General features: G+C 40.1%; 1 protein-coding gene across 1 annotated transcript in view; it reads right to left on the bottom strand.

Moving 5' to 3' along the window:
* Window positions 1-4,255: 4,255 nt before the first annotated feature.
* Window positions 4,256-27,300, bottom strand: part of SH2D4B (SH2 domain containing 4B) — a 204,168-nt gene continuing 181,123 nt past the window's right edge. Inside the window, exons 9-10 of the mRNA XM_070945383.1 lie at window positions 5,435-5,655; window positions 4,256-4,348 (exon numbers count right to left, since the gene is read on the bottom strand). Of these exons, the coding sequence (XP_070801484.1) occupies window positions 4,256-4,348; window positions 5,435-5,655 (314 nt within the window). The remainder of the gene's footprint in view (window positions 4,349-5,434; window positions 5,656-27,300) is intronic.

Genomic DNA, 27,300 nt, shown 5'->3' with positions numbered 1-27,300 from the left:
AAGAATCTTTTGAACAACCACGTTTCAAGAGTTTGTACTTTCTTAAGTTGGAAGGAGAGGCGATCCTTACACCTTTCATGGTTGCTGTTAAGGATATAGTTGTGAGATAACCAGGACTGGTTATGAAGCAGAGCGTAGAGTTTTGCACACGGAAACAGTTCTGAGAGTAATTGTGAATAAACTGCATACAAACTGGTTTTTAAAGTATTTTACTTATACAGCAAGTCCTTTTACCAATCCAAGTCTTAGCTATGCATAATCAATCCAGAGATACAAAACCTCTTACCGATTCGTAGAACGATACATGAATCATTCAGGAACAATATTAAAACAGTTCATTAAAGCAGTAATAAATAAACCATGATCAAATTGACCATGTAAAGAGATCAAAGATATTTACAACATAGCAGCAGGTAACAATATGGTGTAATGTCCACACTGACCACAATCAAGCTCTCCTTAAATACAGTTGCTACAGAGCTCATCCAATCAGGATGCAGAATGACTCAGCAATACTCTTAAAGCTATATTATACATATTCATACTATAAACATATAATGTTGGCTTATATATGTCCTGGCCAACTAGTTAGGCAATGACCATTTCCTAACAGTTGCAAGTCAGTAGGTGACAAATCCCTTGTCTATCTTGGGACAATTTGTAGACAAGTTATCTCATACTCTTAAGGAGGCCAATGGCAGTTTCCTTGTTGACAGTAAGTATTTTTAACTATATCATCTTTAGAAAAATAGACCAGATATCAGAACAACAAAGAACCATTCCTAATTTTCAACAGGTGATATCATTCAATGAGCCTTCGGACCATTGCTATAGGATCAATCCTATAGGGAGGATGGTGAGGGTTTTGACTATTAGGGGTGGGGAGGCCGATTTTCATCTTCTGGCCCCCCGTTCCAGTATGCTGAGACCCTGGCGAGTTGGATGAGCCGCTCCTGATAGGGGATAGGCTCCTGGATGGCCCTGAGACACCGCTGAGGGATTGCATCATCTGGGCGCTGCTGGGAGGGTGGCGGCAGCCTCTGCGATGGCGCTCAGGCCACAGAGAGTTTGCGGCCAGGTTAGCACCCCCCTGCTGGCGTTGAAGCCGCTCCTGGCCATTTTGGAACTCCGCAGCGCGCTGGCGGCTTGTAGAAGCGTCAGGCACCTTGAGGGGACGAAAGTGGCGGATGGCAGCGAAACCGGCGGCAGGGCGAGGGTGGAGCTCCGTATCGTTTGGCAGCTGGCTCTAGCTGAAGGCTGAAGGGGATGCTTTCCCGGATGGGATTGTATTGGGTTTTTGTAACCCCCCTGAGCAACTTGTGGCCTTGGAAGATCTGGGCAAAATTGCCCTGAGAGGACAGGACATGACCGCAGGGTGAGTGGACCCAGAGAAGAACTGGGGGTAATGGAAATGGGCCAGAGGGGGATTGGCAATTTTCCATTCTTGTCTCCTCTTTGGAATCCCTTGGAATCCCTCCTCACCCCTTTTTTGTGGCCTCCCTTGACTGCTGCCCTGACCTGCTTCGGCCAGACCATTCTTGCCAGCCTCAGCTGTTTTGGGACCTTATTATCACCCTCCCTATTTGTGTTGCCACCTGATCTCCTTCCCTTTGGTACTGTGCCTGTTACTTTTGGTCATGGGGGATTTCAACCTGCCATCCATTGGTGAAATGTCTGAAGTGGCTTGGGAGTTCATGGCTTCCATGATGGCCATGGACCTGACTCAGTTAATTCAAGGCCCTACTCACACGGGCGGGCACACTCTGGACTTAGTTTTTATCTCTGGTCAGTGGTCGAGTGGCCTTGATACAGGGGATATAGTCATCAAACCCTTGTCATGGTCTGACCACTCGCTCCTTCGACTTGACTTTCTAACCGCTACGCCCCACCACAGGGAGGCGGGACTGACTAGGTGGTTCTGCCCCAGGCGCCTAATGGATCCTGATAGGTTCTAGATGGAGCTTGGGCCATTTCCTGAGACTCTGGCTCATGACTCGGCTGAAGACCTGGTGGCCGCCTGGGAAGTGCGGGCGCTGGGGCTTTGGACCGCGTCATGCCTCTGACCCGTCACTGAACTCACCTAGCTCCTTAGTTCTCCAAGGAGCTGAGGGAGGTGAAGCACCGGAAAAGACACCTGGAGAGCGGTTGGAGGGCCAGCCGTTCTGAATCCGACCAAACACTGGTGAGGTCTCATATTAAGACCTACCTAGTGGCAATAAAAGCGGCAAAATCTAGCTATTTTGCCACCCATATTGCATCATCAGATAATTGCCCAGCCACCCTGCTAAGGGTGACCCGCTCCCTCCTCCATCTGGGAGCATGGGAAGACCCCTTGGAGGGTAGAGCTGAGGATTTTGTGCAGTATCTGCATGACAAGATCGCTCAGATTCAGGAAGGCCTGGTCTCTGACTGGGTAAGTCCAGACGAGATGACTGAGGCAGGTCTTGAGAGTGTTATCTGGGAGGAGTTCGATCCTGTGGCTCCCGAGGATGTGGACAGGATTCTGGGACGGCTGAATGCGACCACATGTTTATTGGACCCATGTCCCTCCTGGTTGGTGCTGGCTTCCCGGGAGGTTACACGAGGCTGCCTCCAGAGGATTATTAATGCTTCCTTGAGCGAGGGTGTCCTACCGGCTGCCTTGAAAGAAGCGGTAGTGAGGCCCCTCCTCAAGAAACCCCCCCTGGATCTGGCTGTTTTGGCTAACTATCGTCCAGTCTCCAACCTTCGTTTTATTGCGAAGGTTGTTGAGAGTGTGGTGGCACGACAGCTTCCACAGTACCTGGATGAAGCTGTCTATCTAGATCTGCTCCAGTCCAGCTTCAGGCCTGGGTACAGTATGGAAACGGCATTGGTCGCATTGTGGATGATCTCTGGAGGGCTCGGGATAGGGGTTGTTCCTCTATTCTGGTCCTGTTAGATCTCTCAGCGGCTTTTGATACCATCGACCATGGTATCATGTTGCACCAGTTGGAGGGGTTGGGGGTGGGGGCACCATTTTGTGGTGGTTCTCCTACCTCTCTGACCGGTCACAATCTGTGTTGGTAGGGGGGCAGCGGTCAACCCCAAGGCGCCTTGTTTGTGGGGTGCCACAAGGGTCGGTCCTCTCACCCCTTCATTAGCCCACATGGAAAGGGCTCGCAACTTAGGTTTCCTCCTGGATACATGGCTGTCTTTAGAAGAGCATATGACGGCTGTGGCCAGGGCGGCTTTTTATCAGGTCCGCCTGATACGCCAGTTCTAGATCGGGACTCCCTACGCATGGTCACTCAGGCACTCGTCACTTCCTGCCTGGACTACTGCAATGCTCTCTACATGGGGCTTCCCTTGGGGTGCACCCGGAGGCTCCAGTTGGTCCAGAATGCGGCCGCACGGGGGATTATGGGAGCGATGGGGCACTCCCATATGACACCTCTCCTGCACGAGCTGCACTGGCTTTCTGTGGTCTTCTGGGTGCACTTCAAGGTGTTGGTAAAGCGCTCCATGGCTTAGGGCCAGGGTATCTATGAGACTGCCTTCTGCCGCCAATAGCCTCCCACCGGCCAGTTCGCTCACACAGAGTGGGCCTCCTCAGGGTGCTGTCGGCCAGACAATGTCGGCTGGCGACCCCCAGGGGGAAAGCCTTCTCTGTGGCGGCACCTGCCCTCTGGAACGACCTACCCCCAGAGATACGCACGATACCAGACCTCCAGACTTTTCGTCGGGCCCTGAAAACACACTTATTCCATCTAGTCGGGCTGGCTTGATCCCATCCTTGCGGTTTTAATTCAAAATTGGTTTTAACTGGGTTGTTTTAAATTGATGGCCAAAATTATTTAATGTCTTTTAAACTGCTTTTAAATTTTATATGTTGTGTTTTACCGTGGCTGTTCACCGCCCTGAGTCCTGTTGGAGAAGGGCGGTATACAAATTAAATAAATAAAATAAATCATATAATTTTGTAATAATTCATAGTGAAAATTATTTGAAAAATCAAAGGGGATTTGATCTTTACTGGGCATTCACTATATTTGGGAGTACAATTATAGAACCACCAGGTCCAGCTGCTCCCAGCTTTGTATTATGTATGACATAAATAATGCATGCAGATAGAAACTTGGATCATCTTCGTAAGACATCTGTTCACACAGGTTGCAGATGATGATCTGACAATAATAAGAACCTTACTTCTCAGAGAGGGGCTCTTTTGCTAATAATTTTGGTTCTTCAAAACCTCTACTGGGGTCTGAAGGGGGTGAGTAAACCATAAAAGCAGTCATTCAAATAACAAATTATAGTCAGGAGTGCTCTTTGTCTGTCTGCAAGATTCCAGAAGCAACTCTCCACCAGAAGATGTTATTATTTCTTCCTGCAAATGCAAAAAATATCATCAGCTGGATGAAAAATATTGATTAGCACAAGTCTTCAGGTTTATCAATATCTCAAGTAAGTTTGAGGTGCTTCTCAGTCTACAAACTTAAAACCATGTTGTCATGTTTAGAAATTGGCTGAGCATGACTGAGTAGGAATAAAACAGGGGGTAGCAGGGATATTAGCATGATTTTGAGGTATTTTTAAAGAGAAGATCTTCATAATAACTCTGTTTAACCTAGTCCCATCGCAACATCCCCAACCAGACCAAATGAAAGAAGGGGAGAAAGCTATGGATGATCTTGAGGGGAATTGAGTTTCTAATGTTGACATTTATATTGTTTTCTTGGCTGTGTGATTTGTCACCATCATCTCTGATCTATTCTGAATTTTTCAGGTGATCTTCTGTCTCAGTTCTAACCATGGCTGACCCTGCTTATCTTCTAAAATCTAAGATCAGCCAAGTTGTTGCTCACTTAGTAACTGACAGAATAATTTTAGACATATACACATAACACAACTGACATTCACACGAAATCTTCACCTTATCTCAGGGGTGTCAAACTCAATTCCATTGAGGGCCGCATCAGGGTTGTGTTTGACCAGGGGGAGGGGGGGAGAGGGGCATGGCCAAGATGGATGTGGCCAGCTTGACATCACTCATGTCAGGGGCACCTGTGCTGGCCCGAGGACTCTTTCAGTGAAAACGGGCTCCCAAGCCCCATTTTCAGCTGGGACAGCCTCCTGCAACCCTCTGCCAGCGAAAATGGAGCATGTGACCCTCTTGAGCTCCATTTTTGCTGACAGAGGCACCACGGGCTGGTCCTTCGCTGTTTCCAGAGTGGCCCATTGGCCCAGATCTAAGCATCCCGCAGACTGGATCAGGCCCCCAGGTCTTGAGTTTGATACCCCTGCCTTATGTGCATAGTTTCCTGTCAGTTTCCTGCTATGCTGTGTTGCAATTGATTGCAGGCAAACCTTGTTTTGGGAATCATATTTAAAGAGCAAATTGAATTTAGGAATACAAGCTAGAGTGTCTGGTGCCTGTCCTACTGCAATCCTCTGCAATGGCCACAGCTCTTACCTTGTGGAAATCAATAAGATCTGTGAGTGTTGTGTGATGGTTGGGATTCACTCCCAGGAAGTTGTAGAAATCTCCTGATGCATCCACCAAGAAATGTTTGAAGCCATTGTGATGCCGGTAAGAGAGGGCATATCCCCATATTTTATCACTGACCCGCACAAGGAATGTCCCTTCAGGCTTGTTCATCAACAGTTCTTCTGCTTCTTGACGAGTAATAATACCTACCGGTATCATAATAAAGCAAAACTGATTTATGTAACTGGCAGTTCTAGCAGATTTTGGCCTTCCAGAAAGAGAGAAATCATAGAAAGAAAAGAAAATAGAAGCTTATAATATTATAATTATATATTATAATATATAAAATTATTAGCCTGACTAGGTGGCTCAGTGGCTAAGACACTGAGCTTGTCAATCAGAAAGGTTGGCAGTTCAGCTGTTCAAATCCCTAGTACAAGTCTCCTGCGTGAGCAGGGGGTTGGAATAGATGACCTCCACAGTCCCTTCCAACTCTGTTACAGTTACTGTTACTCCTAGTTTATTGAGTGTCACATCAATTTTAATCAGGCTTTGGGTAGCCTTTAATCAGGTAGTCCTCGACTTATGACCACATTTGAGCCAAAAATTTCTGTTGAAATGTGAGACATTTGTTAGGTGAGTTTTGCTCCATCTTATGACCTTTCTTGCCACAATGGTTAAGTGAATCACTGCACTGAATAAATTAGTCACACAGTTGTTAAATGAATCTGGTTTCCCCCTTGACTTTGCTGGTCAGGAGGTCGCAAAAGGGGATCACGTGACCCCGGGACATAGCAAAGGTCACAAATATGTGCCAGTTTCCAAGCATCTGAATTTTGATCATGTGATCATGGGGATGCTGCAAAGGTTGCAACCATGAAAAATGGTCATAAATCCTATTTTTCAGTGCCGTTGTAACTTTGAACAGTCACTAAATGAAAAGTTGTAAGTGCAGGACTACCTGTATGAGATCGGGATTGCTTGGGTCACCTTAGGGGTAACCTTTGCTAGAAATTGAGTGTGGAGGAGTGCTACTTCTTCAAGACCACTTGATATCTTCTTGGAGGTCTACTAATAGAATAACATAGTGACTAAATTAATAGACCAGCAAAATACTGTTGACATAATATACTTAGACTTCAGCAAGGCATTTGACAAAGTAGACTACAACCTACTCAGTGGTGAAATCTAAAATTTGTTACTACCGGTTCTGTGGGCATGGCTTGGTGGTGGTGGGGTAATGTGACTGGGTGGGCGTGGCCAACTTTTTTTAAAAAAAATAAAAATCATTTTTTCTACAACCTCTTCTGCGAAGAGGTTGTTAAAAATGCTTTTAAAAGCCTCTGATGATCCCAGCTGAGTTGCCTGATCAGCAGAGGCTTTTTTTCTTTTAAAAGCCTCTGACAATCCCAGCTGAGTTCCCTGATCGGCAGAGGCATTTTTTCTTTTAAAAAAATGTTTTTAAAGGAAAAAAAGCCTCTGCTGATCAGGCAACTCAGCTGGGATCGTCAGAGATTTTTTTTTTTTAAAGCCTCTGCTGATCAGGCAACTCAGCTGGGATCGTCAGAGGCTTTTAAAAGCATTTTTTCTACAACCTCTTCAGCCAAAGAGGTTGTAGAAAAAATGCTTTTAAAAATAAAAGAAAAGACTCTGATGATTGTGCAGCTCAGCTGGGCATGGGGTGGGCAGGGACTTTTGCTACCGGTTCTCCGGACCACCTGCCTCCATTGCTACCGGATCAGGCGATCCGGTATGAACCAGGAGCATTTCACCCATGAACCTATTTCTTCGTAAGCTAGAAAAAAGTGGGATAGATAGCTTCACCATCAGATGGATTCGCAACAGGCTGACAAACCATATTCAACAAGTAGTCCTTAATGGGTCTAAGTCTACATGGAGAGAAGTAAGCAATGGGGTGCCACAAGGTTCCGTCTTAGGCCCAGGACTCTTCAATATTTTCATAAATGACTTAGATGAGGGAATAGAAGGGGAACTCACCAAATTTGCAGATGATACTAAGCTGGCAGGAATAGCTAACACTCTAGAAGATAGGCTGAAGATCCAGATGGATCTTGACAGACTTGAACAATGGGCCCTATCTAACAAAATGAAATTCAGTGCAGAGAAAAGTAAAGTCTTATACTTAGGTAAGAAAAACCAAAAGTACACATATAAACTGGGGGAAACCAGGCTTAATAGCAGTGATTGTGAGAGAGATCTTGGAGTCTTAGTGGACAATCAGCTACATATGAGCCAGCAGTGTGCAGTGGCAGCTAAAAAGGCCAATGCAATCCTAAATTGCATTAATAGAGGGATACAATCAAGATCAAGTGAGGTACTAATACCACTCTATAAAACCCTTGTAAGACCACACCTAGAGTACTGCATCCAGTTTTGATCACCACACTATAAAAAGATGTTGAGACTCTAGAAAAAGTGCAGAGGAGAGCAACCAGGATGATTAGGGGACTGGAGACTAAAACATATGAAGAACAGTTACATGAACTGGGCATGGCTAGTCTAGGGAAGAGAAGGACCAGGGGAGACCTGATAGCAGTCTTCCAATACTTGAGGGGCTGCCTCAGAGAGGAAGGGGGTCAAGCTGTTTTCCAAAGCACCTGAAGGCCAGACAAGGAATAATGGATGGAAACTGACCAAGGAGAGATTCAACCTAGAAATGAGGAGGAACTTTCTGACAGTGAGAACAATCAACCAATGGAACAGCTTGTCTTTGGAAGTTGTGGGAGCTTCATCACTTGAGACTTTCAAGAAAAAATTGGACTGCCATTTGTCAGAAATGGTATAGGGTCTCCTGCTTGAGTGGGGGGGGGGTTGGACTAGATGACCTAGAAGGTCCCTTCCAACTCTGTTAATCTGTTAAATCTGTTAAACTGCCAGGTCCTGCCTCTCCTCCTTTCCCAAGAAAGTATAGACTCTTGAAACACGGTATTTCAAAAGGAACCTTTTATTGAGAAGAAGTGATCGCATGACAGGTGAAGCAAACTCTAAATTTCCTCCCAAACTACAGTTAGAAATAGAGCTTTAGAATCCTTCCCTCCCATCCGAGTGTGGATTTAGCCAATCCACAGGTGTGAAGATGTTTATTGTAATGGCCATTTTGAGAAACAGATAAGGACTTCCGGTGGCACTGCCGATGTTGCTGGATGCTCTCTTTCGGAGCGCCAGCCCAGTGATCTTTTTTTTTTTTAATTGAAAAAGTTTTTCAAATACAAATTTCCCCCCCTTTTTTCCCCCTCCTCCCTAACCCCCCCTCACCCTCCCCTCCCCCTGTGACTTCTTCATAATAAAACCCAAGTTCATAACAGATTATATAATACTTTACCATCCCCTTACTCCATCCCCATATGCTGACCCTTTCTTTCTAATAATATTATCATATCCCCCTTATACTATACATTTCAAAATGACATTCTATTATAACATCATATAATAACTCCTAATTTAACATAATAATATTATTATATCTCCCAGTTTAGCGATTTCTGCTCATAATCTACCCTTTTTCTAACCCCCCATACATATATCTCTTAAATCGAATCTTTTATGTATATTAATATAACATTTCAAAGCCTTCCACTATAAAACTATATAATAAATTCTAATTTAACATTTATTCAATTCATAGTCTACCCATTTCCTTCACCCCCATTGTTATATCTCTTAACTCAAATCTTTTACATATATTCATATCTAAACATAATATCCCTTTTCTTAAACTAAACAATCAATAAATCAATAAACTAACCTGTCTCCACCCACTTTCCTACAAGACTACCATACTTAATAATTCTTAGTATCTTTGTTCTTCTGCCCACAACACTAAAAAATATTCCCTTATGTAAATAAAATCCACTTAAAAAGACTTTAGGCTTGTAATCCATATAATATCTTCTGTAATGTCTTTCAGCTGGATAGTAAACTCCATCACCCATGTTAGGGTAACATCACATCCTGATTCCAACAGTATGTTCGGTATCTTCCATTACCATCTGCCCCCATCAATAGCAAATATCTTCAAAAAAAAAAAAAAAAAACCAACCACCCAAGTGACTTTATATTTGTATTCCATATAGTGTCTATAGAGGTGTCTTTTATCCAAATTATTAATTCCAACCACCGTAATAGGGTAACAGCTAGATTATCTGCGTGCCCCAATTCCATAACACTCTTGCCTCGTAGCTCAAGATAAACGTAGTATATTTATCAAAGAATCCAAAAAAAGATAGTTCCAATCCATTCAGTTTAAGGCCCTTTTCACATCCCAAAAGTACAGCACTGCAGAGGTCTGTCATTCTCCTCAGGATAATATAAACCAATACTTCGCCAATTATCTTTTCATATATTCAATCATCTCTTAAGTAACTGGCATTACACTGTTGTTTAGTTTAAAAGTTTTTATTTTTATGAGACCTACTTCTTCTTTTCTTGACTTTTTGTGGGTTGGATCTCAATCCTGATTTCCTTTCTGTAAATTGTATATCAACTATTTGGTTTTCATGCTGATCTATAACTTGATCTTGTTGGTTTTGCTTTTGTGGCATAAATCTCCATTCTGGTTCTATAAATTGTGTATCAACTAATTGATTTCCATGCTGGTTTGTAACTTGATAAGTCATTACATTAGAATCCAAAGCCGCCTCTCTTGTATTAAGTAGTCCAGCTGAGACCTCTGAAGGAGAATCCAGAAGCGGCTCACCTATAGAGACCTCTGTAACTTGTTGTTTCTTCATTACTTCCATCTCCTTCTGCTTATCTTGAATTTCTATCTCTTGTTGATTTTGCTTTTTAAGAACCTTGTAGAAAAATTCTTCCGCTTTTTCAACAGTATCTAGCTGATATCTTTCTCCTTGATATCTCAGTATTATACCAACTGGAACGTCCCACCTGAATGAGATATTTTGTTTTTTTAGCTCAGTCACCAAAAGTCCAAATTTCTTTCTATCTTTTAACATCTTAGGCGGCAATTCTTTATATATCCAGATCTTTCTTCCATACAGTTGTGGAGTAGAATTAAAGGATTTTTGCACAATATCATTTCTTATTTCTTTATCTGTGAAGTAAATCACCACATCTCTAGGCAGTTGCCCTTGCTTTGCAATCCAAGAATTTATTCTATAGGCCTTGTCAATTTTGCAAGATACCTCCTCAGGATGAACCTTTAAAATCCCAGCCAGAACTTGAGCAGATATTTTTCTTAGATCATCTCTATTATTTTCCTGTAACCCTCTCATTCTGACCGCAAATTCTGTGAGCCTGTATTGCATCATTACAACTTCTCTTTCAATCCCTTGCTTTATATCTTCTGCATTGTAGGTCTCGTGACCAGCTTCCTTTTAAGACTTTACTTCTAAACTATTGTCTTGAATATTTATCAAATCATTTTCAATTCTTTGTATTTTATTGTCCAGATTATAAATCTTATCATCAACTTCCTCCATTTTAGACTCTAATAATTTGATATTTGTATCCATCTTTATAACAACTTCTGAAAAAGCATTAGTCACTGTTACAATCTTTCGTTGCAGATTATCATATTTTAGTTGTATCATTTCTTTAATTTCCTGCCTTAATTTTTCAAATTTCTGATTCACAGTCTCGTGATATTTTACCATTTCCTCCTGAAGAAATTCTTTTAAATTAAAACCATTCTGCTTCTGTAAGCTCAGAGCTTGTTCACATAATTGCAAATGGGGGAGCATCCCCCCCACTGCTTGTTTGTCAGACGCTAGTTTTAACGCCATCCTGCCACACAAAAGAGGTCTTTTTTTTTTAAAGAAAACTTTTCCCCAAACAAGATCAAGTGCAAATCTCCAAGAAAAGAAAAACTTAATATGAATATTTTCCTTCTAGATTCTAGCCGGCACTGAGTATTTCGCTACTTTGTAGCTTATTACAGAAGGACTTTTGGCTTTCTTCTCAAGCCTCAGCAGTCGCCATTTTAAACTTTTTTTTTCCCCTCAGTTAGAAACGCTTATAAAGTCATTAAAAATACTTGCGATTTAGGGTCCCAGGTTCAAATCTCGCTCTCTTTAACTAAACCATCTGTTAGTTTTATTAGTTGGTCCGGTCCCGGCGCCTGGCTCTCCAAAAAGGCAGAGTTCTCCCGAAGCCCGGAGCAGCGGCGAGGGAGAATAGGGAGCCACAATCTGCTCGTCCCCAAGAGTAAAAAAAAACTCTGGGGACTTCGCAGAGGGCTCTACCTGCCCTCTCCTGCTCTGACTCACATTTCCATCAGGAAATTGAGTTTTTCGAGCCGCCTTTCAGATGTAAAGGTGGCTCTTTACAGGCAACGGGGCTGGCGGTCACGGAGGACCGTCTGGTGGCGACGGAAGCCAGACCGGAGGTCCCCAGCCCTGTGATCTTGTAAAGCCGCCCTGACAGCGCAAATCAGCTGTCCGGCAGCTGGAAAACCTTTCCCCCAGGAGAAGAGGGAAAGGAGAGTAATTGGATGGGGGTAGAGCTCCCCAGAAGCCCCTGAAATAGTTTTGGGGGCTTGGAGGGTGAGAGCTCCCCAGGAAATCTGGTGAAACTCTGAGAACCAGGGCGCTTCTGCTTTAAGCAGAAAAAAACGTCGTGACCACTTCTGCAGTCTTTACTGAGATCTAAGTTGATTATCTATGCAGACAGAGTGAAAACAGGAGAGCTGACAATCACAAGTAACAAACCCTTAATTCCACACTTAAATTGCCATCCTTTGAAGTTGATTAAAGGAGTGAAGAAAATGGCGCTTGTGCTTAATAGGGTGTGAAAGTGAAAGTTAACTCTCATTAAAGCTGTTAACATCCAGCATTGTTCAAGGTGGTTGGATTAAAAAAAATGGCTGGCTTTTTTGAAAGTGATGGAGGCTCACTATTACAAACATCAGTAAATACACAAATAGTGATTGTGGATCTCTTTAAAGAAATTTTAGAATCATTTATCTCCGTGTTAGTGGAAAGAATGGAAGGGCTCTTCAAGAAGGATTTTACTCAAGTTCGAAATAAAGATACAAGTGAAGATACTGTATCGGTATTCCAGTTGCCAAATAATAGTGAGTTGCTGAATGAAGAGGTGGAAGAAATAATCCAGTTTAATGTGCCTTTTGAAAATGGAATGGATGTTTTTCAAATTAAGAAGGAAAGGCTGAGAGGTTTGAAGGAGCGTAACCAGGAAATATTGAGAGAGATTTCTCCAGAGGCTTTGATACAGTCAACTGGAATATTGTCAGGAGGCATTGGGATTTCCAATATAAGAAGGAGGATTTGAAGTGGAATTTTACAACTATTTTACAAAAATGGACTCCCAATCACAGTGAAAGAGGTGTGTTTACTGAAAGGAATTACTTTGCGAAGAGAACAAGAGAACAAGATTGTAAGGTACAGCAACTTCAGTTGAAAAGTCAAGAACTTATAAAAATAAAAGAAGGCGGAGGAATAAGACTGAAGAAGAAGGTTCGCAAAAAAATCAGGAAAAAATGGAGATGGAAATATTACAGTGCTTTGGCCTGGGGAGGATAGTAGTAGTGAAAATGAATAATTATACATTCAATAATTGAATGAGGCGAAACGGATTGCTAACAGTTAACAGTTTATTATGATCTAACATTAACGAGGCAACCCAGAACAGAACAGCAACACGTGAACAAGTTGACAGCTCTTATATACTGAGCTGTCAAAATGCCATACCCAATAGACGCACTTCAATTTCCCGCCTGGAGGGAGTTATGGACCAACCAATCAGAATGCATCTGTGTCGGCATGTTCTTCGCTCCACTCGGCAGCTCCGCACAACTGCACATATAATCTAGATATGAAATAGACGCAAAATTATATGATTTTTATATGGAATTGACAGAATTAGATAAGATATTAACAGGAACAGATGAAGTGATAAGAAAATTGTATAGCTATTTATTGAATATCAAATTAGAAGAAGAAGAAGAAGTTAAAGAAACAATGATAGCATGGGCAAAAAACATTGGACATATGCTAGAGCTAGATAAATGGCAGCAATTATGGGATAGAAACTATAAGTTAACAATGTCTACTGCATACAAGAAGAATTTGTACAAGATGTTTTATAGATAGCATATGTCACCTGAAAGACTGGCAAAAATGTTTAAAGATAAATCAACTAAATGTTGGAAATGCCATTAGACACTGGGATCATATTATCATATGTGGTGTACATGTGTAGAAGCAAAAAAAAATACTGGGCAAGAATTTGTATGTGTTTGGGAGAAGATGACGCAGCAGCATATTGATTTAAAACCTGAGATATTCCTGTTGAGGATTTTACCAGGGAATTATAGTAAAGAAGTTGTATACTTGATTATTCATGTAATAACTGCAACTAGAATTGTATTTGCACAGAATTGGAAAGGTGAAGAGATTCCTGCAGATGAAAACGTGATTGTGAAAATATTGGAATGTGCAGAAATGAATAAATTAACACTTGCAATTAAAGGGAAGGAAGAATCCAATTATTATAATATATGGGATTTATTTTATCAATGGTTAGAGAATAAATATGAAAGTAATGTATAGCAAAGTTAAATAAGTTAAGAAGAGAAATGTTATGATAATAGATATGTTAAGTATTAAGTATTAATATTAAAATAAGAATAGATATAAATAATGAATATAGTGGTAAGCTTTTTTTTTTTTAATTTGATTTATATGCCGCCCTTCTCCGGAGACTCAGGGCGGCTTACAATGTGCTCAGCAATAGCCTTCATCCTTTTGTATATTTATACAAAGTCAGCTTATTGCCCCCACAACTGGGTCCTCAATTTACCTACCTTAGAAAGGATAGAAGGCTGAGTCAACCTTGAGCCTTGGCGAGATTCGAACCTGCAGTAATTGCAGGCAGCTGGTCTTAATAACCAGCTTAATAACAGGGTGCCTTAGACCACTGTACTACCAAGGCTCTTTAACTGTTTAACTTTAACTGTTTAACTTTAACAGTTAGCTTTAACTGTTATGACACAAAATATTTGTACGCAGACGACACACTGTTTAATGAATGATGGGAATGTTTTGTATTAAAAGAAAATAAAAATAAAAATAAAAATAAAAAATTATACCAAAAAAGTAAATAAAATTCTCCTTAGTTCTAAATGGGATCTCTCTTTGATTACTTTCCATCCATTCCTTCTTGTCCTGCCTTCAGGTGTTTGGAAAAATAGTTTGACCCCCTCTGTGACAGCCTCATAGATATTGGAAGACTGCTATAATGTCACCCAAGTCCTTCTTTTTTTTACTAGAGTGGATATACCCAATTCCTGCAATCATTCTTCATATGTTTTAGTCTCCAGTTCCCTAATCATCTTTGTTATTAGGATTAAGCTTCATTGGTAATAGTTTATAATTAATCCAGAATAATAATAATAATAATAATAATAATAATAATTTATTGGTTAATCTTTAGTGAGATTCACAGCCTTTGAGGCTGGTTAATAGCTCAGCAGCTCGAGTCCTAACCAAGGACCTAGGAACTGTTAAGGTATCGTCGGAGGATGTAAGCTGTTCCGAGTAAGGTGGTTTTTTATAGAGTCAAAATGTTCAAGTCCGGCAAATTTAGAATTTCTAAATAGCGGGGTAGCCCTTTGGGTATTGCTCCGAGGGCTCCAATTACAATCGGGACAACACACAATTTCTTTTTCCACAGTCGCTCAACTTCAATTTGTAAGTCTCGGTACTTTGTGATTTTTTCTTGCTGCTTATCTTCAATTTGTGCATCACCAGGTATTGCAATGTCAATGAGCCATACTTTTTTCTTTTCAACTATTGTTATGTCAGGTGTGTTGTGGACCAAGTGCCTGTCAGTCTGAATCCTAAAGTCCCACAAGATCTTGAGTTTCTCATTCTCTAAAACTTTCTCAACCTGATGTTCCCAGTGGTTTTTGCTGTACTCAAATCCAAACTTCTGGCACAATTTCCAGTGAATGATTTTAGCAACACGGTCATGGCGTTGTAGGTAGTCAGTTTGTGAAATTTTGCTGCACCCACTGATCAGGTGGTCGACTGTCTCATCTTTCTCATTGCAGAGGCGGCATTTGCTGTTGGTGGTAACATGTTGAATTTTTGCATTATTATTATTATTATTATTATTATTATTATTATTATTATTATTATTATTATTATTATTATTATTATTATTATTATTATTTATATACTGCCCTTCTCCCGAAGGACTCGGGGTGGTGTACAGCCAGAATTAAAACATAAATATACAATATCATAGTTAAAATTAATTAAAATCATTAAATAGTTTTGGCCGAATTTTAAAACCCAAAATTAAACCCAATTTAAACTCATTCAGTTAGACAGCCCTGCCTGTCGGAACAGTAGGGTCTTGAGGGCACAGCGAAAGACCCGGAGGTCAGAGATGTTACGAATATTCGGGGCAATTCATTCCAAAGGGCAGGAGCTCCAACAGAGAAGGCTCTCCTCCTGGGCATCGCCAGCCGACATAACCACAGCGAACTGGTCGGTGGGAGGCTGTTGGTGGCAGAAGGCGGTCCCGTAGATATCCTGGTCCTATGCCATGAGCCATTTCAAAATACTACTACATTTGAAACTTTGCTTTCTAGCATAGTTTAAAACTGTTTAAAAGTCAACAGCCCTAAATAGCTCAAATAAGTAATATTCTCATTGTGAACACTCATGGCAACTAAAATCTGTAGAAGCTCCAGAGGTCCATCTTTCTGACACATAGGGGAAACATTTCTTTCATGATGCTCCCAGACTATGAATCCGGTCTGTAAATTTGGCCTACATGCATAAATACCATATCTATTTCTTTAACATGACATGTCATATTCAATAGTTTTAGCATGCATATCTGAATTAATAAATATTGATAGAGGGGGTTAAATATAAGTTAAAACTAGTAAAATATAAGGTAAGGAGCGGAGGAAAGCATCCCTGGAAAACAGCTAACTATGCTGTGAACCAGCCAAAAATAAATTTAGGAGGAGAGGAGGAGACAACACTGGGGAGCAGTTAAAGCCAAATTGTGAACCAGCTAAATGTAGGTTAGGAGTGGAAGGAAGCATCCCTGGAAAACAGCTGATTAAGCCGTTATCCAGCTAAAAATAAAACTAGGAGTAGTGGAGGACAAAATGTTGGAGAGCAGTTAAAACCAAACTGTGATCCAGCTAACAAATAAGGCTAGGAGTGGAGGAAAGCAACCCTGGAAACCAGCTAACCAAGCTGCAATCCAGCCAAAAATAAACGTAGGAGAAGTGAAGGAGATATTTTTGAAAATAGTTACAGCCAAATTGATAGAAGTGGAGGAAAATATTGTTGGGGAATAGCTATATAAGTTATGAACCATTTAAACATCAGGATTAGCTGTAATGGAGAAGAAGCTTGTAATTAGCAAAAACAAAATATTTTGGGTATAATAAATTATAGGTGGAAATGTGGAATAAATTTTAAAGTGAATTGCTTTTGAAATGTTTTTAAGAGAGGAGTAAAATATTCTATGTTGGTTATTAGATGTGATTTAAAAGAAACATTGATTTGATTTGGGTCTTTGAAGTAAGGAAAATATATGAAATACTGATTGTTAAAATGATAAATGAATATTATAAAGAGTTGTATAGATTTGGAGTTTAAGATTTGGGGTGATTACAAAGTAGAATGTTAAATGCTACAATAAGATGTCAGATGGAATGATAAAAATTGGGTTTAGATTTGTTCTTTTTTTCTTTTTCTTTCTTTCTTTTCTTTAAGATGTTAATGGATGAAATTTGGAACTTATACTTATTTTATACCGGATCCAACCCTTGCTCTAAAAAGATGTGTTTTATGTTTTATGTTTAAAAATAAATAATTTTTTTTTCAATATATATATATATACACATAGGTCTTTGGTTATTTGGGTTTTCTCCCGCGTAAAATTGGAGGTGTCTTGGCAACATTTCGATGAAGTCTCATTCGTCATCTTCAGGCTGGTGTTTTCGGCTTTGTGCTTTTAGGAGCAATGTGTGATTCCAGCTGTTTCTTCCTTTTAACTGCCAGTGGGGGCATGAACTGATTGGGTGGGAGCTTGGCTGTGTTCTGATTGGGTGGAGGTGTGTTCTGATTGGTTGAAGGTTTGGCTGTGCTCTGATTGGATGGAGGGTTGGCTGTGCTCTGATTGGATGGGGGTGTGTTCTGTTTAGGTGGGGGCTTGGTTGTGCTCATGTTAGTCTGAGTTGCAGGGGGATTTGAGCTGGTGAGCTGCGTTGCTGTTGTTTGGCTTCACATTCGTGGTCATGCCACATCTTCATGGTGAGTGTCAGTTTGCTTCATGTATGGATTGGAGGGGTTTAAAGTAGCTAATGATGCAGCTGTGGTCTGGCTTCTGGTTTGTGGTTGTGTCTCATCAGTGTGGGTTTGCTTTTTGCATGGATGTGTGATGGTGATATCCTGTGTGGTTTTCATGAGTGTGGGTCTGGTGTCATTCTTATCTTATCTATCCAAATACAACAGATACAAATAAAATGAAAACATACCAGGATATCTTAAATGAAGAAGGAAAACTAAAAACAAGAGAAGAATTAAGAATGCAAAGTGTGGAAATGGAGTGGTGGACATACTTACAATTAAAATCCAGATATAAAACTGATACGGAAAAAATCGGAATTCAAATGGAACCAAATCAGTTAGACAAAATTTTATTGGGCCTCAATGAGAAATTAATAACCAAAATTTATAACTTCCTATTGGCATATAAACTAGCAGAGGAAATAGTTAAAGAAAATATGATCACATGGGTGACGAATTTTGGTTATCCTATAGAATTAAATAAATGGGAAAAATTGTGGAAAAGTACCAACAAATTAACATTATCTGTACCATACAAAGAAAATGCTTATAAAATGTTCTATAGGTGGCATCTACCACCAGCATGGATTTCTAAAATGTTTCCCAGTACATCTTCATTTTGCTGGAAATGTAAAGCACAAAAAGGGACATACTACCACATGTGGTGGTCATGTCCTAAAGCTAAACAATTCTGGATCAATATTAAAATGCAATTGGAACAAATAACAACTCAAAAAGTACCATTAAAACTGGAAACATACTTATTAGGAATACCTACATGTAAATATGAAAAAGAAATAATATATTTAATAACACATATCTTGACTGCATCAAGAATCGTATATGCACAAAATTGGAAACAAGAAGAAGTCCCAACTCAAGATAGAATAGTATCTAAAATTATGGAGTGTGCTGAGATGGATAGACTCACCAAGGAAATTCAAGGAAAGGAAGAATCTGAATATTATTTGGTCTGGCAAAGGTGGTATCAATGGTTAGAGGAGAAAAAAAGAAAGAAAAAAAAATCAAATAAAAGGAAAATCTCAAAAAAGTAAAATAAATTTCTATATCAAATGAAATTTAATAAAGAAATACCAAATATCAATAAAATAATATCATTATATAAGGTGAGAGAAAGAATATATACTGAAGAATATAGGTTATTGATATTGTAATAATTCAGACATTACATTTAGATGTCATTAAGATGAAGCTTGTTGTATATTGTTTTACTTTTATTTATAAATGTATTTTTTGGTTTCTTAAATTAATAAAAGTTTATAAATAAAAAAAAGAAATATTAGATGAAATGATGAGAAAAAAGGGATGAAAATTTAAAAAGTGGAGTACAAATTACAAGTGTTTGCAGATGATTTGGTATTCATTATAGAGGAACGGCAAACAAAAGGCCCTAAATTACTAGAACAGATATGGAAAAGTTTCTGGTTTGAAAATAAATAAAGATAAAACAAAAATCTTGGTGAAAAACACAACAGAAAAACAAAACAGAGAGATTAAAGAAAATTTAGATATACAAGTGGTGAAAAAAGTTAAATATCTGGGAGTATATTTAACCTCAAGATGTACAACAATAAAAGAAGAAAACTATTACAAATTAAAACAACAAATTGAAAAAGACTTGGAAAAATGGAAGAATCTTTAACTATCACTTATGGGACGGATTGCATTGATAAAGATGAACATATTATCAAGATTGCTATTTCTATTCCAAACTGTGCCAATAAAAATTGAAGACTTACTTTCAATATCTTAACAAGATAATGAGGAAATTTATATGGCAAGGGAAAAAAGCAAGAATAAGTATAAAAATGCTGCAAGACACGAGATTATGAGGGGGATTTGGTTTACCAAATTGGGAGTTGTATTGTCAAGCGGCCACATTGACATGGTTGAAGGAATGGATTGAACTAAGAAATACAAGGTTATTGACATTGGAAGGGCATGATTTACAACTGGGATTGCATGCTTTTTTGTGGTATGGTAGAAATAAGTTACATACATATTTTCATAGACATTATATAAGAAATACATTGTTATTGGTATGGGAGAAGGTTAGAGATAAATATTATGTGAAAATACCAATATGGTTATCAATAACGGAAGCTTTAATACACCCAAATGTTTTTAACTTTGGAAATATTGTTAGATGTAAGGATTTATTAACGGATAAGGGGGAATTGAAATAGAAACGAGAACTGGAAGAACAGGGGATTGAGACAGATTGGTATAATGTATATGCAGATACGAACAAGATATGAAAAAGATGCTAAATTATATGGTTTTTATTTGGAAAAGATTGAGTTGGATAGGATACTCATAGGAACAGAGGAAAATTTAATTAAAAATTTTATAATTTCTTGCTGTACATTGAATTGGAGGAGAAGCAAGTAAAAGAAACAATGATAGCTTGGAGAAGAAATTTTGGATATTCAATTGATCTTGAAAAATGGCAACAACTATGGGAAAGGAACTATAAATTAACAATGTCCACTGCATATAAGGAAAGCAATATAAACTGTTTTATATATGGCATATGCCACTGGAGAAGTTAGCAAAAATGTTCAAGAATAAATCAGCTAAATGTTGGAAATGTCACCAAATACCAGGATCTTATTACCATATGCGGTGGACATGCCCTGAAGCAAAAAATTATTGGAATAAAATTAAAACTTGGTTGGAAGAAATGATACAGCAACGTATTGAACTTAAACCAGAGTTGTTCCCATTGTGTATCCTTCCTGAAAAAATTAGTAAGGAAAATATTTACCTGATTATACGTGTAATAACAGCTGCAAGAATTGTTAATGCTCAAAATTGGAAAGCAGAGAAAATACCTTTGGAAGAAGAAGTAATAAAAGAAATTTTAGATTGTGCAGAAATGAATAGATTAACTTTGATGATTAAGGATAGGGAAGAGTCAGAATTTTTTAAGATATGGAATTATTTTTATCGCTGGTTGGAAAGGAAATATAAATGATTAATTTTATAAATATGTATAAAAAAATCGATGACTAGAATATTGTTTTAGCAATGAATTGTTAGAATGGTTCAGATGAAGATCAAGATAGAAGAAACTTATGGAAGAAGAAGAAGAATTTTGGAAGATAGCACCGAGATGTCACAGGGAAGGGAGGATTGATATATTAAATGTTTGTTTGTCTTCTATATAAATAAAAATGTAAATGTCCGTTTGTACATAACCGCACATCTCCGAAAGTTCTTCACCGATTGCTTTCAAATTTTGACACAACGTTGCATTCGACTATGGGCGTGTTTTTATATACCTATATTATATACATGTCACACCTGTGACAGGTAAAAACATGAAAAATATTGAAAGATATTGACAAACGTTGAAAAACACTGAAAATCACCGCCATCTGCGGGACATAAAACCAACATGGCAGCCTCCCAGCCCTGATTACACTCAACAGATTTCTACTCCTTATATTTAGACTCTCCATATTGCTTCCAAGAAAGTGCGCATTTGGAAGGCAGAGATGCCCAAGGGCCATATCCTGCCACCAGGCTCAGCAGGTAGGCAGCCGGCTCCCCGCCAGGAAGCCCTTGCAGCCGGCGCTTCTAGGTGGGGTGGGGCCCGCCCAAGCCTGGCTCTGACCTCCCCCTCCCCCGGCCGCCCCGCAAACTAGCCTCGCCCGCCACTGCTGCCCATTTCCCCTCGCCAGCCGCTCTCGGGGCTCCCTCCAAAGAACACCTAGCAACGAGGCTGCCTGGGTCCACCAAGTGGGAACCCTCTGTCCCTCGCCTGGCCCGAATTGTGCCTGGCCCAGCGCTACCACAGGCCCTGAGGTCAGAAAGACCAGCCGCTAACCGGCGCTATGCGAATCCGGTCAGTGAGCGGGAGATGGAGGCAACTGGAGCCTGGGGGTCGCCTTTGACCAGCGCCGCCTTTGATTCCCAGGTGAGCGCTGTGGCAGTTCACGGAGCCTACATGAAAATTTCAGCCTCTGGCAGAAAAGAGGCTCCAGGGAGTGGAAACGGGCAGGAGGGAGGATGGCTGGCCCTCCTTCATTTTGCCTGGAAGAGCGAGGGATTTAATCATTCCCCTGCCCTTGGCAGGTGGGGGAGGAGAACTGCGCAGCAGGGGTCCAGTGGGTTGTGCGTGGCTCCTGGCTTTGCCGCTTTCTTCCTTCAGGCGGGAAGCCCCAAACCAGCCTCGAACCCCCGCCACACCCCCTCCCTCCCTCCTTTCCCTTCCCTTCCCTGCTATGCATCTCCCCATCGAGCCCCCAGAGAACATCTGTGTAGGGAGGACGGAGGGGGCCCCCGAGTTTCTGCTGTGGTGCAGAGAGCTGCGAAGGCCTGGCCTGAAAAGGTAAGGGCAATGGTGGGGGATGCAGAAGAGGCCGGGCCAGAGACAGAGATAAACAGAGAGAGAGGGAGAGAGAGACATAGAGAAATACAGAGAGATGGGGGGGAGAGAGAGACACATACAGAGATACAGAGACAGAGGGTGGGAGAGAGAGAGATACAGAGAGAGAGGGGGAGACAGAGAGGGAGGATTTTGTGGTTCCCATTGTTTTTTAGCAACCAGTTCTCTGCCCTAATCACCAGCTGGGTAGGCGTGGCTCGGGAGCTGTCATATGACTGATGAAAGTGAGTGATGTTGAGTTGGCCATGCCCACCAAATGTTCATGGAGAGTTTGGAACTTCAGCCTTGCTCTTTTAGTCCAGCGGAAGCACCAGATTGGGCCACAGCAACGTGTGGCCGGGTACAGCTAGTAAAAAAATAAAATATATAAATATAAAAGGCAGTAGAAGATCAATAATGCTTATCAGACTCACTGATAAACCCTGACCAACCCTGCTCAGGATAATTAGGAGTGACAGTATCCTAACAATGCTGGTACTGAGGCACAGTTCCCAGTGGCAGCAAACCAGCAATCTTAATCAAAAGTGCCTGGAGATAATTCAGTATCTCTAGTTGCCCAGTGCTAGAGGCAAAAGGAATCTCATCTTTTATACAGAGGAAACACCAGTGTATGAATTAATTTGGATGGCAATGTTAGTGGATCAAATATCAAATATTTAGAAGGAGAAAACGACTGGACCTAAGTCAACAAAATGAAAAGCAATTCTGGGAAAAGAATAAACGCTGGCCTGATAGATTGCAACTTGTCTTTCCTTCCTAACTTTGACCTCATTATCCAGTGAATATATGAGAGGAACTTGGAGAAAAGAGGGATTGTTAAAAATCAGATATTAGAAATTAAAAATTAAAAAAGAAAAGAAAAGAAATATCAGATATTGAAGCTGATCTTTGAGAGAGAGAATATAGCAAAGTTTAGCAGAGAAATATTTTACAGTTTAGGGAGAGAAGTTGATATTACTTCAGATTATATTCATCTCACAAAAGTGTGTGTGTCCTTGTGTGCCTTCACGTCCCTGGAAAAGTTCCTGAAGTTTTCTTGGTAATCTTTTTGGAAGTGGTTTGCCATGGCTTTAATCCTTTTAGCTTGAGAGAAAGTGAATGGTCCAAAGTGTTTTGTGGCTATGGTGGGACTAGAATTCACAAAGTCTTGGTTTCTGTGGGGTCCTTGAAGCTCTCAGATGCTTCATTACCCAACTAGGCAACATCGTCAGTGCTAGAAGTAGGAGAGTTAGTATTCAACCTTCTAAAACTGATGATGTTACCTAGTTGATAATGAAACATCTGCAAGAAAACCATCAAGCTTATAAAGTACCAAGGACCCCACAGTTCAACCTTGAGCTACAAATATTCTCTTCTGTCTTGCTTTTTAGATTGGTAGCTTAACTTTTACATCTAAATGGGGTTCTCTCTCTCTTACACATGTGCGCACATGACAATTAAGAGCCACTAATAAAGGGAACACTTCAAAGTTAAATACATTCAGTCAATATTTTCCTTGAAGCAAGTTCTCACTTGGTTAATGAAAAATTTCAACCTCCAGTTGTTGAGTGTTCCCCAACCAACAGATCAAGCAACTGTTTGTTCTGAATCCAGTATGATCACATTAGTTCAAAGCCAACCACTGAGATTTTTGTAATGATTACCATTCCCTGGACAAACCTTCCCCTTCTCTCATGCTCTCCCATTCTCTACCAGGTCAGTTATAATCTAACATCTTGCATTGTTGCCCATATAGGCCAAACACTGGGAAAATACAGATTGTAAGAAATCAATTGTGTCCAAAATTCATATCCAACATTTTTACCCTAAGGGCTGGGAACTGTTCAGTGGAACAATATGCTTGCTGTACTAAGAGGTATGATTACATATGCTGCATAGTAATGCAGGAAATTTTGGAAAAGGAAGGCAGTGAATTAGGGTAAACATTAATGTTGTTGGAGGTTTAAAATCAATGTTGATGATTCTTCAATACCTCATAACTTACTGAATACACACACAAACTTCTTCCTAATCTGAATTTAAGATTCTCCACATTTGAGTTAATTTAAGTTTAGGTTAGTTAATTTACATCAACTCTCGAGTTGTGTGCAATTAACAATACTGTTCTTCTGAAAAGCAGTGAGAAAAGTCATGAATTTAACCCATGCCCCATTTCAGAATGTTTGCACACTAAAACCTGCTATTACCATAGAAACGCTGAACTAAAAATTACCAGCTTTCCTTTGGCCATGTTTAACAGATAAAGCATACAGAGTATGCTCTAAATCTTGTTTCTTTATTCCAAAGCTGTTTGCCTCCTCTCAAATGCAACTACTCCTGGAAAATCACTGTTGGCTTAAGTTCAGCTTACTTGTCTCACCAGAATAATTTTTATTTAATTTCATTCCTAGTCAGCCATTGTGGAAGTGAAGATGAGAAATGTCAGATTTAGAAGATGAGACACAGAGAGAGGGGGGGAGGGAGGGAGGGAGGAGAGAAAGAAAGAGGAGAGGGGAGAGAGGGGAAAGGAGAGAGAAAGAAAAAGAAAGGGAAGGGAAAAGGAGGGAAAGAAAGAGAAAGAGGAGAGCAGAGAGAGAGAGAAAGAGAAAGAGAAAGAGAAAAGGAGAGGAGAGGAGAGAGAGAGAGAAAGAAAGAGGAGAGAGAGAGAGAGGAGAGGAGGGAAAGAAAGAAAGAGGAGAGGAAAGAAAGGAGAGATAGAAAGAAAGAAAAAGAGAAAAGGAAAGGAGAGAACCGAAGAGAAGAGAGAGAGGAGAGACAGAAAGAAAAAGAAAGAAGAGAGGGAAGAGGAGGGAAGGAAAAAGAGGAGGCAGAGACATTTCTTGCCATGAGAGCTGAGAAACTTTTCAAATAGTTTCTTCTTAAATAAATAAGACCTGACTCGCTAAAGCTGTGGCTAAGACCAACAGTGCCTTTCTCTCCAATAACTCTGTCAGTTTTTTCCCATGCCTCTGATTATTACATTTCTCAACACGCCCTTCACTTATGGATTTTAATCTCCTGATATTCCACCCCCAGCTGCAGAAAATCTTCTCTTCCCTCCTTTTCCAGTTGGGTTTTGTTTGGCTCTACCATTTGCCAAGGCGGTGCCTTTTATGGCAACAGACACATTACCTTCTGGGGTTCTGAGAGAGACTGTGCTGTTTTCATGGCAACAAGAAAGCAACTAGAGAAGAGAAGAAAACTCACAAACGTGTTGCTGTTCGCCTCGGGATGGATATTGAAAAATAAACAACATCTGTGAAAATCCTTCTCGAACACTTGAAATCAAGTGATCTCGCTTCCTCGTTGTCTCTCCAGAGAATTTTCTGCTCTGAACCACCATTGCTGTTATTTGGTTTATTTGAACAATTTTGATGTCTGAGGCAATCAGCAAGGCTGACCTTTTCCTTTTCATTGTTCCTTCAGATTTATTTATTTTTTTTTAAAAAAAACAGTAATACAAAGCAGTGGTGGGTTGCTACCGGTTAGCCCCGGATTGGGAGAACCAGTAGCGGTGTTGGCGGGAGACTCCACCCAGCTGCCCGGATACTTCTGTGCATGCCCACGAGCAAACTGATAGCAACTGATTTTGAAACCCACCCTTGATACAAAGGGATTTACAAAACCACTGTTTTAAAGCAAAAGAGGTTCACGTAAAAAGTGGGGTATATTTATTTTGTTTATTTTTATTTACAATTTCTTCAACAACTATCTTCAGATATTGTTTGAAGTCTTGGACTTAAGATGAGGCTCAAAAGCAAAGCTGGCTTTTAATGCATGAGAAGATTTACACAATATTTAACCACTATTCTCCAAAGCACCTGACAAGGCTCAACGGATGGAAACTAACCAAGGAGAGAAGCAACCTAGAACTAAGGAGAAATTTCATGACAGTGAGAACAATTAATGAGTGGAATGACTTGCTTTCAGAGGTTATGAATGCTCCAACACTGGAGGTTTGAAGAAGAGATTGGACAACCATTTGTCTGGAATGGTATAGATTGGATAACCATTTGTCTCTGCTGAAGCATTCCTAGGTATAGGAATACTTCAGCAGAGGATTGGACTAGTAGACATCCAAGATCCCTTCCAACTCTGTTATTCTGTTACTTACCCAAAGAAATTAGATGATAGATATTGTTGAAACTGTTTAACAAGGCATTCATTCCTGGTTGAATCCTGCAGTTGAATAATATATTCAGAAAACCCAACCTTGGTTTGAAAAAGTAAAATCTCACAAAAATTCTGTAATGCAAAAACTGATTGTGTCTTTCCCCTGAGTGTTACAGATGTGCATTTGGAAGGAAGAACAGGTGGAAAAAATGAATCCCATCTACCATGCTACAAATGATCTTTCCAAAATACTACAGCATTTTTATTGTTTCACTTGAAGCATTAAAAGAAAATTAAAAACCTCTTTTTCAACAAAGCAATACAGAGTAAATCAAAAACAGCTGGCCTTGAAAACTAAACTGCTAGAAGGATAGACCATCTGCCAGTACAAAAAAGCTGAATTCATAGACTCACCGGCACAAAATAATACCCAACTGCTTGTTGTGCTACTGACAAAAGGACAGTCTTGACGCTGGGAAGAAGAGGATTAACTAATACAAATGAAATTAGGTAAAAGAAAGAAATCCTTCTAGACAATCAATTGTATACATTTTTGAGGAGGAAAAAAAAGGCAGGAAACACTGCGTATTATATATTCAGAGATAACTTCAATTTTTCTCAAAATGTCAGCTTGGTTTCCCAAGTAAAGCTATGGACATTTCTTAGAGAGAATTATCAAATGTTCTTGTATTAAAACATTAGTGTTTTCAGTTTTCAAGAGCTAGCCCTTCTCCTCAAGATGGTATAGCATCTCCTGCTTGAACTAGAAGACCTTCAAGGTCCCTTCCATCTCTATGATTCTATGTTCTAAGATCAAAGGAACAATCAAAATTCTTGGCATAGATAAACCTGTGCCACTAGGAAAGTCTCTTTTGCTTGGAACTAAATTAAGGAGATGTTATCCAACCCAGTTGGGAAAGGTTGCAGTATGGGTCCTTGTACAGGAGATACCAGAGAGGCAAGCCTTCAATACGGAGATGGAAGTAGAATCAAACCTGAAGCCATATTATCGTTTATCGGGGTCATTG

This window comes from Pituophis catenifer, unplaced genomic scaffold (assembly GCF_029215685.1).
Source record: "Pituophis catenifer annectens isolate HBS135680 unplaced genomic scaffold, rPitCat1.0.hap2 SCAF_6, whole genome shotgun sequence".
Classification (NCBI taxonomy): Eukaryota; Metazoa; Chordata; class Lepidosauria; order Squamata; family Colubridae; genus Pituophis; species Pituophis catenifer.
Note: the sequence above shows the minus strand (reverse complement) of the source record. Positions and strands in the feature narration are given on the sequence as shown.